The following is a 20,695-nucleotide window of genomic DNA, read 5'->3' on the forward strand; positions in this document are numbered from 1 at the left end:
CAGCACCCCTTACCTGAAAACTTGGTGGTACAGGTGTCTACAAGTAGGATGAACCCAAATATCTGTCCAACTACTCCCCCAGAGAGGCCATTGGGAAGGGGGTATTTTACTCCACATGCTTGGCCCTCAGACCTGTGAATGCCAGCTGCCCCCTCGACTCCTATTCCCACGCTGTTTGGGATTCTGTGGTTCAAGTCCTATTTGTTCCAAACAACCTTTAACCTTTTCAACCCCAAGCCATACAGGGTGGTTGTGATGTGGGCAAGTTTTTTGTTGTGGATTGGACTCCACCGATTTCATCTGGTGAGTAATTGGCACCAGTGTTGCCATTCGCCATCACGCCTGGCTGTGGTCAACCAGATTTTCAGGTGATGTCCAATCGTCCATTATGGACATTTTATTTTTATTTTTACTGAGTTTTATGTTGCGCGAACTTGAACCGAAGGTATCGGGTATCAGAGCGCTTTACACGAGCACCAGTTACGTTACATGAGGACACATTCATTTTTTGTTAAGCACGAGTAGATTAAGTTAAGTCGTTAGGCCAACTCCTCTCCCCATGCCTTTTGATGGAACTTGCCTGTTTACAGACTATGCTGATTCCACTCTGGATCGGTTTAAGGAGAGCAGGGCCAGCACACTCTGTCTAGGTTTATCAGCCCCATCTCACCACCCCATTAGCCCCACCTTTCCTTTTGTGGCTTTGCAGAGGCACCTCATACCATCAGCCAATTCAGCCCCAGCAAGGTGCACAGCAGTTTCTTGGCCGTGGTGCTGTCCACTCCTACGGCCAGGACCAGCAGCCACTCAGTCCACTGCATTTACCCCCCACACAGTCATACCTGATAAACCCCTTTAGTGTGCCCTTTTTCTAGCCCTGTCACTTGTTTGGAGGCAGGAACCATCGATTCTTGTTGGCTTGGCAAACCATCACGTCAGACTGGTGGGTCTTGCAGACAGTCCATAAGGGATACACCTTACCTTTTGTTGCCACTCCGCTGCCCCTTCCACTGTCCCTAGAGTGAATGACGGAGGACTATCTGTTCGTCTTACAGCAGGAAGTACAAGCCCTTTTGGTCAACTATCTAGAGGATGCTAGAAGTAGGTTGTGGTTTGTTTTCCCACAATTTCTTGACACCAAAGAAAGACAGAGAGGTCTTTGTCCTATTTTAGAGCTGCATCCTCCCTCTCAATGACTTCCTCTGGAAGTAAAAATTCAACATTCTCACACTGGCCCAGGTTCTGGCTGTCCTCGACCCTGAAGACTGGATGGTGACATTCGACCTGCAGGTCGCCCAAATCCATATACCCATCCTGCAGAGCCCATTGGCGGCGCTTTGGTTTGTGGTGGGACTGGAGCATTTTCAGTTTGCTGTGCTTCCATTTGGTCTCACCAATCCCCTTCGGTGTTCACGAAAGTGATGGCAGTGGTAGCAGCATACCTTTGGAGGTGGGGGGTCTGAGTCTTTCCCCTACCTCGAAGACTGGCTGTCGAAGGTGGGCTCACCCCAGACAGTCGTCAATCACCTTCAGACTATGGCAAACCTCCTGTCATCCTTGGAGTTCACTATCAGTGTGCTGAAGTCACACCTGACCCCTTCTCAGATGCTCCCCTTCATCAGAACCATTCTGGATATGTTTGGTTTTGTGCCTTTCCATTGGAAAGGAGAGTCAAAGACATTCAGGCTATGATTCCATTCTTTTAACCTCTGTCCAGGATTTCAGTGAGGTCAACTGTGGGCTACTGGAACTGATGGCCTCCTGCATCTTTCTGGTCAAGCACAGCAGGTGGTAAATGCAGGCGCTGCAATGGGATCTGAAGGCTCAGTGGGCCCAGCATCAAAGAGACCTCTCCGACCAGATCTTGGAGGAGACTGCAAAAGATCTGCCGTGGTGGTTACTGGACTATGATTGGGTCAACGAAAGGCCCCTCTCTATAACTTATCCAGAGTTGACAGGAGGATTGATGTGGCCCTTCTTGGTTGGGGCAGCCTTCTGGGAGAGGTGGAGATCATAGGCATGTGGTCTCCTGTGGAGGCCCTGCTCCATATCAACCTCCTGGAGCTGAGAGCCAACCACTTGGCATTGAAAGCCTTCCTTCCGTTCATCAAAAGGAGACTAGTGCAGATGCATACGGACAACACCACCACCAACAAGCAGGATGGTGTGGGGTCCTGGTCTCGGTACCAAGAAGCACAACGCCTCTAGAAATGTGTAAACTATCAAGGATTCTTTCTGGTTGTGAACCACATGACAGTATCTTTGAATGCCAGAGCAGACAAGCTCAGCCATTAACTCTGATTGAATCACGAGCGACAGTTACACCCAGAGGTGGCGCAAGGTCTCTTTAGCATATTTGGAGACCCTTGGCTTAATCTGTTCACCACTGCTGAGAATGTGCAATGCCAGGTGTTCTGCGCATTGGAGATTCCAAGGGGTCTCTCACTAGGTGACACATTCAGCCTAGAATGGAACTTGGGACTTATGTACGCCTTCCTGCCAATACCACTCCTGCCCCAAGTTCTGAAGAAGATCAGGAATGACTGGTCCCAAGTCATCCATTTGGCCCTCTGATTGGGCATGAAAAGTATGGCATCTAAAACTCCTGGGCTTGAGCATCTATCATCTGATCAGGCCTTACCTCCGGGAAAACCTACTGTCACAAAAACAGGGCAAAGTTATGGACCCAGACTTTTACACTCTTCACCTTCACGCATGGAGATTGAGCGGCGACAGCCTTCAGAGGTGGTTGATGTAAATTTAGCAGCCCCTGATAAAAACTGTATACGCGCTTTCATTGGGATATATTTGTGGCTGCTCACTCTCAAGTCGGTGCTCTTCATTGCAATTGCCTCGATGCAGCAAGTGAGTGAGCTTCAGGTTCTCTGTTTTAACCCACAGTACAGCATCTTCTTCTCACACAGACTGATTCTGCTGATGCAGACATCTTTCTTCGGTGCTTCACCATACACCTATAAAGAGGAGGTGAAACTCCATTGCTTCAACAAGAGAGCGGTGAGCTTTTACATCAATGGGACGAGCTCCTTGTGGAAGATCAGCTGTTTGTGTGATTCACCAGGGTGAAAATATACAAGGCCATGCAGTAGAGGACCATCTCCCTTTGGATCGTACTCTGCATCAAGATCTGCTGCTCATTGGGCAAAAAAATAACCTCTAGAAGCTCTTCTTCTCATTTCACCAAGGCCAAAGCAGCTACCTCTGCGTTGTCATACCGAGTTAAAGTCCTGGACATCTGCCAGGCAGCTGTGTGGACATCGCTCCATACGTTCATGAAGCATGACTGTCTGGACAGTCAGGTTCACTGAAAGGGGCTTGTTGACCAATCAGTCCTACCTAACTTCTTGGTTTGGGCCAATTTACAGACCCACCTCCTAATAGAAACTGCTCTAGTATCTGTTCAAAAGTGAGGATTTTGCAGTTCGAAGCCTCTAACAGAAGAACAACTTACTTACCTTGAGTAACAATAGAAACTCTATCTAACTGCATATTCATCACCAACCCTCCCATCTTCCCCGTTCTGTGAAGTGGGCTTTACCCATTACTAATATTCAAAGTCTAGGAATCTGCACACTGGTCAAAGCCAATCTGTTGTTGAGGCTCTGCATCTGCGAGCGTGGACAGCCTCCAAATCGACTGACATCAGCACGTGGGAATGGCGCCTACATAGGTCCCACAGGTCATTTTCAGAGCAGAACGGTGTCAGTGCGGTGCTGCATGGCGCAACCTACTGGCCCAGAGGTACTGCTCAAAAGTTTCAGCATCCAGGGGTAACACCTGGGGAATATTTAAAAGGTGAGGAATCTGTGGTATGACAACAAACATAAATGCAGGAGTGGATATTGGATTCACAAGTATACCTTGCTTTTCTGAAAAAAAATAGAATTATTTAAAGTAATCAAAGTACTGATCGTAAAAAAAAATTATATCACTCCAATAATCTAAAGCTATTCAGCATCCTGTTTACCTTATTTATATTGTGATCAGGCACCGTTCCTAGACAATTGTACACATTTCAGAGCACTGTTAGAGGTGTATTATTGGAGTGCTATTGCGTATCCTACATAGTTAGCTACTTAGGATCTGGAATGTCCACAGGGTCTCTAAGGTGTGCTTTAGGTCTAGAAATTGTATGTTAATTTTCTTGTTCAATTCTTGCAGTTGTTTTTTGTTTGTAACATGCTAGCTTGGTTCCTATTACTGTATTGGTGCTACTTTAATTTCATTTTCTTGTGAGTTATTACTATGCTTAGTAGAAATACCACCCCTCCAAAACAGTAAATTAATTTCTTTTTTCTGTACTTAGTGGCGAGTATGACTACCAACTAACCCTGCGCAATGATCTCTACACGGACCGACACACACAGTGGTTCTACTTCAGAGTCCAAAACACCCAGACAGGTGTCCCCTACCGATTCACAATTGTCAACTTGACAAAGCCCTCTAGCCTTTACAATGTGGGTATGCGTCCACTGATGTATTCTGAGCTACAGGCAGCGACTCATCAAATTGGCTGGCACAGAGTTGGTGATGAAATCAAATATTATCGAAATGCCCTTGAGCAAGACCGGCAGCAGTATTACTCGCTTTCCTGGAAGCTTAAGTTCCAGCATCACCAGGACACTTGCTACTTTGCACACTGCTACCCTTACACCTACTCAAATCTGCAAAGCTATCTTGCCGACATTGCCAGTGACCCCGAACGCTCTAAGTTCTGCAAAATCCGTGTTCTTTGCCAGTCGCTTGCCAGAAACATGGTGTATGTGCTTACCATCACCAATCCCTCAACATCTGATGAGGAGGTAAAGCGCAAAAAGGCTGTGATTCTGACGGCCAGAGTCCACCCAGGAGAGACAAACAGCTCTTGGATGATGAAGGGCTTCTTGGATTTCATACTGAGCAGCAAGAAGGATGCCTGCTTGCTTCGAGACAACTTCATCTTCAAAGTAGTACCAATGCTTAATCCTGATGGTGTAATCGTGGGCAACTATCGCTGCTCCCTTGCTGGCCGGGACCTGAATCGTAACTACAGAACTATCTTGAAGGACTCCTTCCCCTCTGTCTGGTATACCCGCAACATGATAAAACGGTAAGTCATGATTATCCAGGAATACTCTTGTCTGTATGTGAGTAGCAAACAAGGAGTACATTCAGGAATAGTGACACTAAAACATGATACAAATCACACTGACCATAAAAATATGTAAGTCTTTCACAGAACAAAGTGGACTGAGATGTACACAACCCTATTTCACAGCACATCTACTGTTTCCCAACTGGTCCCTTGTTCTGTAACAATTAACAGTCGTTGTAGCACACTTCTACCCCTAACTCCTGCAGGCACTGCAAGTCACATTCGTTGCTCCTTATTGGTTTCTTTTGTGTGTACTTCAGTCTTTCACTGAGCAGTGATTGCTGTTAGAAAAGTGAAGGAACTTGATTAGCCAGTCAAAATAAGTACAATCTCTTTTACTGTACAGGTGTGAGTGTTGGATTGAAAATGTATTTTCACATGTATGTATGTGGTAGGTATATAGCATGTACATAGCTGAAAGGCAGAAGAGCACTTTACTTAATCAAATACATAACATTCATGTCATTGGAGGGGTAGCTGCAGTCCTCTATTTCAGCCCATAGGTTCCACCAGCACTCGAAAACTAAATTTATGGTGTTCACCAAGAGTAAACCCGCGGTTTGCCATATTAAAATGAATAACATCAAGCTAGAACAGACAAATATTATGACCTACCTCGGGATTGTTTTGGAGAGCAAAATGAGTTGGAAGCCCCAGATTGAAGCCTTGTCGCTAAAGTTTGCCCAGCTCACGGGGTGTTTGATAAGAGAACAGAGAAAGTCTGAGACCAAGAGGATAGGCCCAGCCATGAAGATTTACAACGTTAAGATAGTTTCTGCGATCCTGTATGGTGCGGACCTCTGGGGTTTTGCCGACCTGTCTGCTCTGGTAAAAATACAGAACATATTTTTAAGAAAATTGACAGCCCTCCCCAGCTCTAGCCCCACGATACCTCTATTATTGGATCTAGGCTGTCATGCAATAGATGACTTAGCACACTTTAAGCCAGGGGCTTTGTGGAGGAGGCTATGGACCACCCCTGAATTAGTGGCTTATGCCAAGGCCACCATGGATGTAAGATCCATCCTGGGTTCGGGTAATATTCCTTGGTTCAAAAATCTCAAACTATCACTCGAGCAAATGGGCTTGGGTAATCTGTGGTCAGATCCTGTCAACAATTTGTTTCCCCCAAAAAAAGTTTATAAAAACATCTATTGGGCAACAGTTTACCAGAAACACGCCTGCCAAATTCCATCTACATCTCTGTCAGGAATTTTTCTGGATTTTAAATCCATTCCGGCCCTAGAAGAATATTGGGACACAGTAACAAAGCCCAGTGATAGAAAACTCTACCACCAGTTTAGGGTTGGATCCCTCCCAACGAGATTGTTTGCAAAAAAATGGAAAGGTCAGGAGTCTGATTGTTGTCGTAGATGCACTGAACGCAAAGAATCGATTGCCCACATATTCTTTGAATGCCCGGTCTATGCAGCTCCCCGGGCAAAATGGCTCAAACCAACTTGTCTTAACTTGTCAATAAGGGTTGGGTCTGAGGCCCTAAGACTTCTTAAGTCGGACACAAGCGAACAAATTGTTATAGCTGTATCAAAATTTTTAGGCTGGGTGTGGATCCTGAGGGCTAAACAGGACCTAGTGGTTGGTCTCCCTGACGACCCGTTCTGATGGCTCAGAAATTAATTATGGTATTTTATCCTATTCTTGTCGTAGGTTTTAAACTTTGTTTTTATTGTTGTTTTTTATTCAGATTTTACATTGGTGTATGTTTTTAAATGAGGTTTTTAGTATGGAAATGTCTTTTATGATGAAAATTTCGAAATAAAGACTTCTTGAACTTGAACTTGATTGAAATTCGAGGTTCAAAGCCATCCAGGTTCATGCCATTGATACAAGCTCGACTAGTTGTTGCTTACTGTTCTTGGAGAATAGCAGAAATTCTATTTTGTTCGGGTTCAGCTTTCAGTAGTTGCTGGGTATCTAGGTGTAGATGAGGTTCGAGCAGTGTTAGAAGCGTTGGTTGTATGAAGTAGAAGAGACTGTCAAATATTGTTGTGTATCATCTTATTGGTGACTTTTGATGTCTTTGAGTAGAGTCCCAAGGGGTTCCATTTATGATTGTTGCATCTAGTCTTATATATTTACCCGGAAGATAGTCTGGGGTGCGAAGTATTTAGTGCCAAATAAGTGAGGCCTTTCTTTAAATGCAGACTCGGTTCTGTTTAAAAGGTTTTACGCAAAGCAAACTTTATGCCTCGCTAGACAAATTGTGCTCCAACTTAGCTTTGTTTGGTTTCACTAAACAAACTTTGTTTTGTGTCCCTAAATAAGCTGCTTCTTTCCTTTTCTCCTGCTGTGCAGCATGTTTACTGGTTCTATGTAACCTAATGTATTATAGATAATTTGATGAAATAGATACGCTGTATGGTAATCAAAGAATTACCTTGTGATATTATTGTACTATAGAAATCAGGTTACTGACAGCATGGTGTAAGCGAGTGCAATTTGTTTAAAATTGATTTGTTATAATAACACAAGATAACACTGAAACATTCCCCATTTATTTATTGCTGAAAATGTTTACCTCCACAGTAAGGGGAACTACCATATGATACCCTGAGAGGTCCCTCAGGTGATTCTGGCTCATTTTTCCTGAAGTGATGAAAGAGGCCTGAACATCAAACAAGGCCTTACAAGGGTTTTGACATAACCCCATGACATATAATTATCATACATCTAGAAGGTTATAGTAAGTGGAGGTCACAATGTAAACGAGACATGTTGCAGAATGCCCTGTCTTACCCACTAGAAGGGGCCTTCATGTCATGACATCTAAAACTCAATGGTGCCACGATAGCCAAGGAATGTGCAGAGCCCAAAACATCAGGTCATGCTATGCCGTGTCAATGGGAGCCTAGGATGTCAGCAAGCCAGTACTTCAGAACAGACCACACAATTGAGCCAAGCCTTAACATCAAATCTAACACAATTTTGATCTTTCATCTAGAGACTGTCCATCATCAAGAAGCAGTTTATTGTACAGGTAGCATTACTTGCTGTCAAAAGCCATGATCTTAGGTGGCTCCTAAATCTAGCGGTTTACTATCAAGGGTATCCAGTTTACCTACTTAGAACACGAGAGGTCTTGTTGGTGGCAAGGGGAACCAAATAGAATGTTTAATCAGTCTCCTAGTTGTGTAGTTCCCCTACCATAAAATGTGCTCTCAAAACGAATTATGTTGTGTGAAGTAGGTTTTCTACATGGATGGCCGCCATGGCATTTAATTCTCGTCCTGTTAGATTATTAAAATTGAGACCTCCTTTTTCTAGATTGCCTCACATCTGCAGGCAAGTGTGTCAGATTTTTGGGCCATCTTGATACTACCTTTAACCTTTCTACTGCAGAAACTCAAGGATAAACATTGTTACTCCTGGCATCTTTTTGGTCGAGACTAACTGCGTTATTGAGTCAATATCTGCGTTCTAGCGTAATAAAGAAGAGGAACCGAGCAGCTCATTAGAGGAGGATGCAGTAATAAAACCCCGGACTTCGCTTTCTTGGTATCTCTTCATACCACTATCAGCCCTTTGACGGAAGCTAATACTCTCCTTTTATCTGAGCTGATCATAATCATGCACACTATGGATAAATACCTTTCAAATTACCTGGACTGACTGCTTTAAGTCCTTTTAGCGCCCGTTGGACTGAATTCTATAAGTCCTCATAGTGCCCTCTGGGCTGAATGCTGTAAGTCCTACCTGCACCCTCTGGACTGAATGCTGTAAATCCTACCTGCACCCTCTGGAGTGAATGCTGTAATTCCTCCAAACACCCTCTGGATTGAATTCTGTAAGTCCTCTTAGCGCACTCTGAACTGAATGCTGTAAGTCCTCCTAACTCCCTCTGGACGGAATTCTATAAGTCATCCTAACTCCCTCTGGATAGAATGCTGTAAGTCTTCCTAGCTAGCTCCCTTTGCTTTGGACTAAATGCTAGTTCTAGCACCCTCTGAATTGAATGCTGTAAGTCCTCCGTATTCCTCTAATAGTTCGGGCCGTAGTTATGAAGACAGAAGTAGGATTTTGAACTGTTCGAAAACTGCAGTCGACTGAACAAATCCATTCAGTTATACATTGGAAGTTCCAAAACTGCAGTGAAATTAACAAATTGATTCTTTTGTAAATTGAAAGCGCTGGCTATTTTCGCCTTTACATTCTTCCTCTTGTTTTTATCAAGAACATTGTGATGTGCAACAACAGTCCTAGATGCTTTATTCTGGAAGTGCTTACATTTCTTTAGAACTTTTTTGCAAGTTTGACAAGCAAGGAGCTGGAGCTGGAGCTTCTTAGAGTCGAGTTCCAAATCATGGGGGCGGGCCTTAGGGCTCTCTAAATACAGCAGCTTTGTTGTAGAAAACCCTTTGGCTTGAAATAATTGGTTTCCCAAATTCTGAGATGTATTTCTTTTTTATCGGAAATCAGCCTGACGCCCCTCATATTAACGCATTGCAGGATCATCTCATGAAAGGGATGCTTTTTCCACTGGTCTTCTTTACTCATGCCTCTTTTTCATCCCCCGCCCTCATGGATTTAGCTGGGATAATAAGTATCTACGGTCATAGCCTAAAGAATTGAAGCGCTTTTATCAGTACTAATATTTTAGCTTTAAAGAGCTCCCCATCGCTTAAACACAAAAGCATTATGTTTCTTCAAATGAATGTGATCAATATAATTATTCACAGATCAGGGATGACTTCTTCTTAAATTATAGTAACATTGGTAAAGCCAATAGGTCTTGCTTTTTGCACCTATTGGCATTGCTAGTGCGTTTTGTGGATGCTGTGCAGCATTGGCTAAAGGAAGAAAAAGAAATGCACAATGATGCGGGTGTGCCATTTCCTACACATGCCCATGAATGATGACATATCTGCGAGCATGCACCATTAAACAAGCATTTGCAATGCAATAGGTCTCGCAACTGCGAGTTGTGGAGCTATTGGCATTGTAAATGCCAATGCTTTTAATGAATTAAAAAGCATTGTTTTTTACAATACCAAAAACAACAGCTATTGCATTGCAATGCATAAGGGGCCATTTTGTATGCAAAAGTACACTGAATCGTCACATAAGTGATTAGTTATCTCAAAGATCATTCGTATATAGAGACCAGTATGTTTTGTTTTTACTGCAACAGGTCTTTAGAATATTATAGGCAGCACTCAAAATACAAGGCAGATTTGCTTTGCCAATGGTAGTTTAAATTTACATATACTTATGCAGCTCTCTGTCACATCTGTAATGCATATATTTTCTCCCTTTTGCAGGATGATGGAAGAACGAGAGGTGCTGCTATATTGTGACCTTCATGGCCACAGCAGGAAGCAGAATGTCTTCATGTATGGGTGCGCGACGAGGGGACAGACAGAATCCACACGCCTGAGAGAACGTGTCTTCCCCTTGATGCTTCATAAAAACTGTCCTGACAAGGTTAGCAGGCCCTTGGCTGCATGTATGTATGTATGTGGTCGTTTCATAGCGCTAACCTAGCCAAAGTACAGCGGAGCACGTACAGTCCAAGCATAAAGCCAATGAGTGTTAGGAGAGGTAGCCTGTTTGTGGTCAGTTAATGCATTATTATGAAGTGTTGCTTAAAGAGGTGTGTTTTCATCTCGTTCATTAATTGGAGCAACATTTGAGTGGTCCTGATGGATAAGGGATGTTGTTCCAGATCCTGAGTGCATAAATGGAAAGGGCATACTTCCTTATTTTCTCTTTTTATACTTCTTAGTCTGCAGTCTAAAGGTTTTTGTTGCCGTGGACGTGCTGAGAACAATCACAGATGGTGAGCTTATCTGCAAACTAACATCTAGCCGCAGATTCCTTAACTTTTGAATTCTCACCAGGCACCAGACTGGATCCGGAAAGTTTTCAGCAGTACCTCCACGAGCCGGGATACGATGTTGTCCATGATGACATCAACTCTGGTTGTGACGTCAGTAAGTCATAGAAGTCCCCTCCGGCGCGCGGACAATCACTTTCTTCTTTCCTGTACTGTAACACAGATCCGGAGAAGCGGTTTCTCACGCTGTTTTGGGGCTTACTTTGACAGTTTTTGTTGACTGGAATCAGTGTCCCTTGCTTATATCTTCAGGCTTTAAGCCTTGTGGGTCTTGTACTCGACAAATGTTGGCTACAGACCCATATTCCGTTTGTATGTGGTGTTTAGGGGATCACCACGACTCCAAAGACTGCGGCTCCTGCCAAAAACTGTATGAAACGTCCTGCGGCGCAGGTGTCACGGTCTAGAGGGACTTCACTTCACCTTTCGTCTCCTTCTGCTGGTTCAGATGGTGGTTCTCGGGACGTTCCCGGAATCAGAGCCATTCACAGTGACGTCGCTCTCCATCGATGTCCCAAGGTAAGCGCAGGCATTTGAAGTTGCGTCACTCCTCAACTTTGCCACGTGAAGAAGACACAGTCTCCCACAGCTCCTCCCGCTTGCCGGTTGAGGAGGCCGTACACGACTCTTCCCCGTGCCTCCACATCTTTCCAGGAGCCAGGGCGACGATGGCCCCGATGAGAGAGTGCTATAATGCTTTAAATCTTATCTATGGGCCCTCACCTTCCTCTGCAGTGCCGTCGGACCCCATGGAAGTGAGAGGAGCCCCACCTGTGGGTTAGTCCTCGGTGCAAGTTGAACTGTTGGAGTCATTGGGTCAGCACCGGTCGGCGTCTGAGTTGGCCGACTTGACTTTGACGCCAGCGCATAGCTCTTCGGCGTCTCCACCATTGCCATCCATTCTCAAACAGCCGACTCCAGCATTGACATCGGCGGCATTGATCAAAGTCATTTCTCCTCTTTCGCTTGACTTCAAGGTGTTGCCTTCTCGGCGTTGCCTACTCGACATCCACCGGCATCAGGTGTGGAGTCGGTAAAGCTAACTGAGGAGAATGTTGTTTTTCCACCTTTCTCTCATGGTGGGATTTGTGGAAGTCGCCATGTAGTGGGTGAAACCGAAGAGTCTAGGCTGTTGCAGCCTATTTTGGAGACTATTCTACCTCTTATAGAGGCGAATTGGCTTTCTGCACTTGGTGAGGCTAGTGGGTTGGAATCTTTCCCAGTCTCGGGGTTGCTTTCCCCTCCTAATCTTGCTACTGCGGTGAGTTACACTTTTGCAGATATGTTGAGGAGAGTGGCTACAGTATTGGGGTTATCTCTGTCTGTGGTGGTGAAGTCCACTGATCCCCTAATTGATGTCCTTTATCAAGGTCAGACAGGGGTGGAGCTTGTTCTACCATATAGTGAGGCCTTGTACGACATACTGTTGGGTACTTTGGGCCAAGCCTGATACGGGGGTCTCGGTAGATCGGGATATATCTTGCAGGCATTTGCCTGCTCAAGGAGATCGAGCTTGCCTCCTAAAACATCCTACTCCTCGTAGTTTGGTAGTTCAGACTGCTTCAGCCTCACAAAATATTGTTTCTCTACATAAGGTTCCATTGGATAGAGACTCTAGGCGACACGATTCATGAGGTAAACATATTTTTTCCTTGACTAGTTCTGCTTCAAGGGCCACTAACATGTCTTGTGTTCTTGAGCGGTTTTCTCATGTGCCTAAACACCTTTGGGTAATTTTGTTCTTGGATTGGTCTTTCCGACTTTACGATGAATACGTTTATTCATCTAAGCTCTAATGTGGATGAGTTTGTTCTAAAACTTATTTTATTCTGGATTTCTTAGGACAGATTCTTTAGAATACCTCCTTACTGGTGTAGGGAACTGTAGTTCACAGGGTGTTTGTTATTGCCTTTGACCCTTCTGGTCCATAAGTTCATTTCACCCTTAATGTACTACTGTCCTACTGTTGACTGTTGTCTTCTGAGTGTTATTCAATCAATCAATCAATCAATCAAGCATTTGTAAAGCGCGCTACTCACCCATGAGGGTCTCAAGGCGCTGGGGGGGGTTGGGGGGGAAGCAGCTGCTGGTCCAACAGCCAGGTCTTGAGAAGTCTCCTGAAGGTCAGCAGGTCTTGGGTTTGTCGCAGGTGGGTGGGGAGGGTGTTCCATGTCTTGGTGGCGAGGTGGGAGAATGATCTGCCGCCGGTAGTCGTTCGGTGGATGCGTTGGATGGTGGCGAGGGCGAGGTCAGCGGAGCGAAGCTAGCGGTTCGGGGTGTAGAAGGTGAGTTGTTCGTGAGGTATGCTGGTCCGGCTTTGTGGAGTGCTTTGTGAGGAGCTTGAAGGTGATCCTCTTGTTGAGCGGGGGCCAGTGCAGGTCTCTCGTGGGCGGTGATGTGGCCAGGGATTCAGAGGATGAGGCGTGCGGAGGCGTTTTGTATGCGTTGAAGTCTTTTCTGGAGTTTGGCCGTGGTTCCCGCGTAGAGGGCGTTGCCGTAGTCCAGCCTGCTGCTGACAAGGGCTTGGGTGACTGTCCTTCTGGTTTCGGTGGGAATCCATCTGTAGATCTTGCGGAGCATGCGGAGGGTGTTGAAGCAGGAGGAGAAGACCGCGTTGACTTGCTGGGTCATAGAGAGCGTGGAGTCCAGGATGAACCCTAGGTTGCGAGCATGGTTGGTGGGTGTTGGGGCAGTTCCCAGCGTGGCCGGCCACCAGGAGTCATCCCATGTGGAGGGGGTGGAGGATGAGGACCTCCGTCTTGTCAGAGTTCAATTTTAGGCGGCTGGTCTTCATCCACTCTGCGACGGCCTTCATTCCCTCGTGGAGGTTGGATTTGGCGGTGGCCGTGTCCTTGGTGAGGGAGAGGATCAGGTGGGTGTCGGCGTACGAGATGATGTTGAGGTGGTGCGCTCGGATGATGTTGGCGAGAGGTGCCATGTAGATGTTAAAAAGGGTCGGGCTGAGGGATGATCCTTGGGGTACGCCGCAGGTGATCATGGTGGCTTTGGATCGGCATGGGGGGAGGTAGACTCTCTGGGTTCTGCCGGTGAGGAAGGAGGTGATCCAGTTCAGGGTTTTGTCGCTGATCCCTGCGTCGTGGAGGCGTGTGCACAGGTTGTGGTGGCAGACGGTGTCGAAGGCGGCCGAGAGGTCCAGGAGGATGAGGGCCATGGTTTCGCTGTTGTCCAACAGGGCCCTTATGTCGTCGGTGGCGGCGATGAGGGCAGTTTCGGTGCTGTGATTGCTTCAGAAACCGGATTGGGAGGAGTCCAGTATTTTGTTCTCCTCAAGGAAGTGGGTCAGTTGTCTGTTGGCAGCCTTCTCAATGGCTTTCGCCGGGAATGGGAGCAGAGAGATGGGTCGAAGGTTCTTTAGGTCCGCCTTGGGTTTCTTGAGTAAGGCATTGATCTCGGCGTGTTTCCAGTGCCCTTTGGGCACGGGTTTTTTTGTGCCGGCAGGGGTTGTCTTTATTTTCATTTCCTGTGGTCCTTGCTACAGTTTTTATAAGGAGCTCACACTTTTTTTCTGCTAATTCCTACATACGTCTGGTCTATGCTTAATTTTGACAGGCTGGTTCTCTCTGAGAACTTTTGTTGGATTAGTTCGCAGACCCTCCTCCAGGTGGGTATAGGTACGGTATTTAATTCAAAAGTTAGGGAATCTGCGGCTATATGTCTCGATCAGATGAACAAGTTACTTAACTTTGGTAACACATTGTCTGGTAGAGACATAGTCTAGTTGCAGATTCCTTAATGCTTTACCCATCCTCCCCGCGAACGATTTGTAGTGTATGAGGTTTTCTTTTTACAACCCTGGTTTATACATAGAGGCTCTGTGTTGTGGCACAGAAGGTTTCACAGAAGAAGCTCATGTCCGTGCGCCGGAGGGGACTTATGACTCCACTGAATAAATGAATGAATGAATGAATATTAGTCTTCTAAAACCCGGAGGCGTCCCAACTGGAGTCAATGTCATCACGGAGTTATACAGCGCCGTCCCCCGACGCATGGAGGTACTGCTGAAAAATGTCCAGATCCAGTCTGGCGCCTGGGGAGAATACAAAAGATAAGGAATTTGCTGCTAGTATACAGATAAAGTGTTACCAAAGGTAAGTAACTTGTTCATCTCCACTGTAGATAGATAATTACCAACATAAATCTATCTGAGACTTGTTAGAGCTGATATTTTTTAATGGATTCTCCTAGGTATGAATCTGTTATCTGTAACTGACACTTACATGATGTCATCCTCCTATAACAGTGGTTCCCAAACTTTTCCGACCCACGGCTCCCTTGACCCATTGGCTGTTGGCTGCGGCTCCCCATTATGTTACTTTTTTATTTGGGTGGGAGGATGTAAGCCCAGCCTCGGCTCGCTACCTTAGGATCTCTTGAAGTGGATATTTCAGTTACCCTAGTAAAGTGCCGTATGTAGTTCCTTTTTTTGAAGGAGCCAAGGGAGGAGATTTTCCAAATGTTTCTGGGTAAGAAATTGTAGGAGAGCAGACCTTTTGCTTTTTTAATTGAGTTCCTTCCAGGGTGGGTTAGGAAGTTTACATTTGCTCCTTGTATACTTCAACGCCATGCCATTCCCGTCACGTAGCAGATGCGCGCAGACACATTGCAGCTGCTAAAATTATCTAAGTCTCTGTGAGAATTCCCATCGCCCAGCAGTAATTTTAGCATACCGCTTTTTATTGTTTTAAAAAACACTTGCATTCTGCTATTTACTTTTGTACTTGCATTTTACCTGATTGCTATCGCCCTCACCTCGGTCCACCACGGGGTTTCCCTTATTGTTGTGGAGGGTTCCTGCGAGGAAGCAACTTGTCTCTGGTTGTTCAGGGCGGAGCCTAGCGACTAGCATCACGCTTGCAGCCTACCTTAACGCCATGCCATTCCCGTTGCGCAGTGGACGCGCACAGCGGGCGTGCCTAAGGCAAGCCTATCTGCGCCCGTCCGCGGCCGGCCGGGGCCAGGGGCCATACAGTATGCCCATTTGTTATGCTACTCTGCATTGGAATTAAAATCAATGCAGGGGAACTGGGCTATTGACCCTCGCACCCGGATCAAACTAGACAAGTGCGGGATTTTGACCCATAGGGATCCCCACCTTGAAATCTCTTACAAACTACACGGCCAGGAGCCCCTTAACAAAGATGAGCATCAGCAAGCTCCAGCCACCCCCACATATCAGGCGCAGGAGGGACTTTCAATCTGTTACCTTGATACCCGTTCGATGGTAAAACATCAGCTTGAGATTTTCTATCTCTTAGATGCTGATAAACCGGATATTTGTCTCCTCTCTGAAACATGGCTGACGGCGGAGTCTGCTCTTGATGTCCTTGCTGCAATCCCAGACAACTATTACATCCTTCAGGCTAACAGACCCGCGGGTAAAGCCAGAGGAGGAGTAGCAGCTATAATACAACAGAAAAATCAATTTACCTCATTAGTGACTTCAGGTATCCCCTCAGTCAATAGCCTTTTACTAACATTTGAATCCCATCACTCTTCCTTTATCTGTGCTCTATTCTATAGACACCCACATCACATGCCTACATTGCACCAGCTGTTGGGCGATATGATCGCCGAATTGGTTGTTAATCATTCTAGAATCTTGATAATTGGAGACTTCAACTTCTGGCCCAACGATGTACGGGAAAGCTCCTGTTCTATTGAACTCACTGATCTCCTAGCGGGAATGAATTGTATCCGGCATGAAAAGGCAGCCACCCATATCAAGAGGCACATCTTAGACCAGGTTTGGACTTCCAACCTCGAAATTTCCCACCTGCTGATCTCCCCTTGTACATGGTCGGACCACCATTTTATCACCTTTTCCATCTCTAGTGTCCCCCCAACCAAAGCTCCTGTGTCATGAAATTTCATGGCTAGAAACTGGGGTCGGGTGGACATCGATGAATTTTGCTCCTTGCTAACTGCCCCAGCCCCCACTGCTCAGGAGGAGTCCCTCCACACCCAGGCAGAAAACATCAACACCTGGCTTGAATCTTCCAGAGACAGCATAGTCCCCCTGAGGAAAATTAAAATTAAGAGGCCCCATGACGCTCAACGATGGTTCTCTGATGACCTAAAAACGAAGAAACTGGCTCTGAGACAAGCTGAACGTAGGTGGAGATGCGATTATTGCTCCGATAAAAAGGACGCTTTTGTGTCCTTACTCAGAGATTACAAAAGTGCTATCCTCCAGACCAAAGCAGAATATTTTTCCTCAAAAATATTAAAATCAGCCAAGAAAGCCAAGGACATCTTCTCTATAGTGGATAAACTTGCTAAGCCAGATCGAGTCATTGCAAAACCTGCTCCATCACAACTTTAATGCGATTCTCTCAATTCATTTTTCATCGAGAAAATTGCCAGCATTAAGGCCAGTATCCCCAGATCTACCTTTCCCTTGGCCCCTCTGTGCCCACACATAAACTCCCTTCATCTTGATCGAATCCCTTCAATCACTAGAAATGTTTTCTTTGCCCTACTTAAAAAGGTCTGTTCTGGTTCCCCTATGGATAGTTGTCCTCCCCACATCCTTCGGGAAGTTTTCCTTTCCTGTCCGGACCCCCCCTCCCCCTATCGCTTCTAAACAACTCCCTTGCTCAAGGTACTATTCCCAACTTATTTAAAAACACCAAAGTTGTCCCTATTCTGAAGAAACCCAGCTCTAACCCCTTGATCCCCAGCAATTATCGTCCCATCTCCTTGCCTTATTTAGGCAAAATTCTAGAAGCCCATGTTGCCAACTGTCTCAGTTCCATTGTAGAGCAATCTCATTACCTGGACTCCCATCAAGCAGATCTCAGACCTGCACATTCCACTGAGTCAGTCATCTTGGCAGTCTTGGATGAACTTAGAAGGGGGGCCGACCAGAGCACTACCCAGGCCCTGGTGCTCCTGGATTTGTCGGCCGCCTTTGACACGGTCGACCATCACCATCTGATCGACCGTGTCGGCAGCGCCAGGATCCAGGGTCTGCCGCTGAAGTGGATCTCCTCCTTCCTCAGCAACCGCTTCCAAGCAGTCCACCTTACTACTTCTCTGAAGAAAAAAGAAAACTGACCTGCGGGGTTCCACAGGGCTCTTCCCTCTCACCCCTTCTTTTCAACCTGTATATTTTACCCTTGATTCTGGCCCTGCGTAAGAGAGAGGTCGTAACTTTTAACTACGCTGATGACCTTCAGCTAGTGTTTAATATCGACTCATCTGTATCATCAGTTGCGAGCTTCCAATCTACAATGAGTTTTATCAGTGACTGGATGAATGTCAACCAGCTCAAACTAAACCCTGATAAAACCGAGTTAATTCTCACTGGTGGACCAGCCAATCCGTGGAATTCTAATTTCTGGCCTCCACTACTGGGGAGTCCCCCACTCCCAGCCAGGTCTGTCAAAAGCCTGGGAATTGTGATCAGTAATGATCTAACTATGAAGGCCCAGATCAGCTCAGTGGTCTCCGCTCGTTTTTTCCATCTGCGAAGAATCCGGAAGATCAGCAGATTCTTGACCACCGAGGCCCTTACCCAGGTCGTCCTTGCCTTGGTAATTTTGCATATTGATTACGCGAATTCCCTGTATGCTGGTATACCAGCATACCAATTACATCGTCTGCAATTAGTGCAGAATCAAGCGGCCAGGCTAATCCTTGGTCAACCTAAGCACCATCATGTTAGACCATTGTTGAAGAGCCTCCATTGGCTTCCTTTGTCCCAACACTGTCTCTTCAAGTTAGGCTGCACCATTTATAAAGCCCTCTCAGGATGCGGCCCTGCTTTTATTGCTTCAAAGATACAGCGGTATGTCCCCTCTCGCTACCTACGTTCTTCTAACAAAAACCTGTTGACCCTCAACCCTTCAAACGTAAGAAACATGGGGGCTTCAGATTCACGGTCCTGGCTCCTCAATTTTAGAACCTTCTTCCTTTCGAACTGCGTATGGCCACCTCTTATGCCCAGTTCAGAAAACTACTCAAAAATTGAGCTCACTGTCTTGTGAATACAACCGCCCCTACTTAGCGCCAAGAAACCGCCCGGGGTATGTGCGCTCAATAAATAACTTTTAACATAACATACTGTCTAAGTTATATAGCATGAGGAAAGCGTGTGAATACATTCGAAGACACAGCAAACTATTCTGAAGAATATACGATCTCTTGCTAAACCTATGTAGAGTCTCTTCCTCCTGAGAGCAAATGGACAACAGCATTTTGAGGTCTTTGGAGATTATGGGCAATGCAAGAAGACTAGCAAAGACTGAATTACAGTTGTAGTAGGTGATGGCTCTAGACGCAGTTGGCAACGATGCTGGCTTCAAGCAGGAATATAAAACATGGGCAGAATGAAGTGAGTTATGTGCACCTGGTAGTTATTAGCCTTCCTGTAGCAATAATTAGAGACAGACTAAAGGACAAGCCCCGTCTATAAACTTGAACAACATAAACTGCAGTCCCACCTGTGCCCCTACCATCCATTGAATAGCAGTGTTCCAGAGGAACTTATCAGCATCACTTAACTAAGAGGGCTTTCATTCAATTTCTAAAAGGGTGCCCTGGCTCCATTCTCCTACACGTCAATGTCTGTGTCTCTGCATTCCAGCCACAGGAAGGCAATCCCTACCTCCCACTGTCCGGAAAAGCTGTATCAACCCTCCATCGTGTTCTGTGTTGAACTAGAGGCCATTCAACATAGATCTCACTGGTCCCAGCACAAAATTCTCACCACACACACAGTCCCACTAACAAACATGCACCAAGCTGTTGTTGCATATACACACACTGTATGCACGTATGTGATATTAGAACAAGAATCTAGGAGTCGCATAACAGCAGTAATTTGCATGAGATGTTGGTAGACTACCCTCTCCCTGGCACAGATAAAAATGTTTGATCACTCAGCCGATTTACAAAAGCCAGGCACGCTGCCACCACCTCTCTGTGTAACTTACCCAGAACATGGAAAGTTGTTCAACGCATGCTATGAGGGCGATCATTGTGCACCCCTCAAAGTCACAACATAGGTTCTGCACCCTGCATTACCATAAACACGTTAGGCACGCCCTAGGTTAGTATGATGCCAGAGCTAAACAAAATCACAATATCAGTTTCACATGCAGCCGGGCACACAGAGTAGGCCAGGGGTACACACATGTTTTCTACGTGGGCAACATTCCCATTCCAACAACCACCATATGGCTAATTTCAAGCCGCTGGGCACCAAGTTGAGATGTGTTTGAGATCTCTGTATTTAGAGAAGGAAAGTGCCAAAATGTGGCACTGAAAATGTGTTGTAGGGAACAAGGCACTGAAATCAAAAAGTACACTGTAATATCATGGAGAATAAAATCAAAAGAGACACAGGGGAAAAGGTAAGGTTGTAAATTGTGGTGACAGAAGACAGTGCTAAGCATGAAGGCCTGTGCTGGGCACAGCTGGGATATGATGGAGTGTTGTGAAAAGACATAGACCAGTAAGGTAAGGGTGGTGTGTGGGGCAAAGCTTGGTACAGGGGAGCCCTGGGGTAGGAGTTTTTATTTATTCATGTTATTTTTTATACCTCAAATGTGGCCAAAATATTAAAAGTGCTTTACACAAGCAATTGAAAAGTTACAAGATAAAATAAGTAAATCACTCTTCTTAACCCCAGAAAGATGTGTATATAAGTTAATTGGTGACATAAA

The 20,695-nt window shown here is 45.7% G+C and overlaps 1 protein-coding gene across 3 annotated transcripts in view; it reads left to right on the forward strand.

Annotated features, from left to right (window-relative positions):
• AGBL3 (AGBL carboxypeptidase 3) overlaps positions 1 to 20,695 on the forward strand; it is a 616,174-nt gene that overhangs the window by 307,901 nt on the left and 287,578 nt on the right. For all 3 annotated transcript variants that reach the window (XM_085651966.1, XM_085651965.1, XM_085651967.1), the window contains exons 7-8: positions 4,325 to 5,107; positions 10,432 to 10,594. In XM_085651966.1, the coding sequence (XP_085508092.1) occupies positions 4,325 to 5,107; positions 10,432 to 10,594 (946 nt within the window). The remainder of the gene's footprint in view (positions 1 to 4,324; positions 5,108 to 10,431; positions 10,595 to 20,695) is intronic.

Source organism: Triturus cristatus, chromosome 4_1 (genome assembly GCF_964204655.1).
Source record: "Triturus cristatus chromosome 4_1, aTriCri1.1, whole genome shotgun sequence".
Taxonomy (NCBI): domain Eukaryota; kingdom Metazoa; phylum Chordata; class Amphibia; order Caudata; family Salamandridae; genus Triturus; species Triturus cristatus.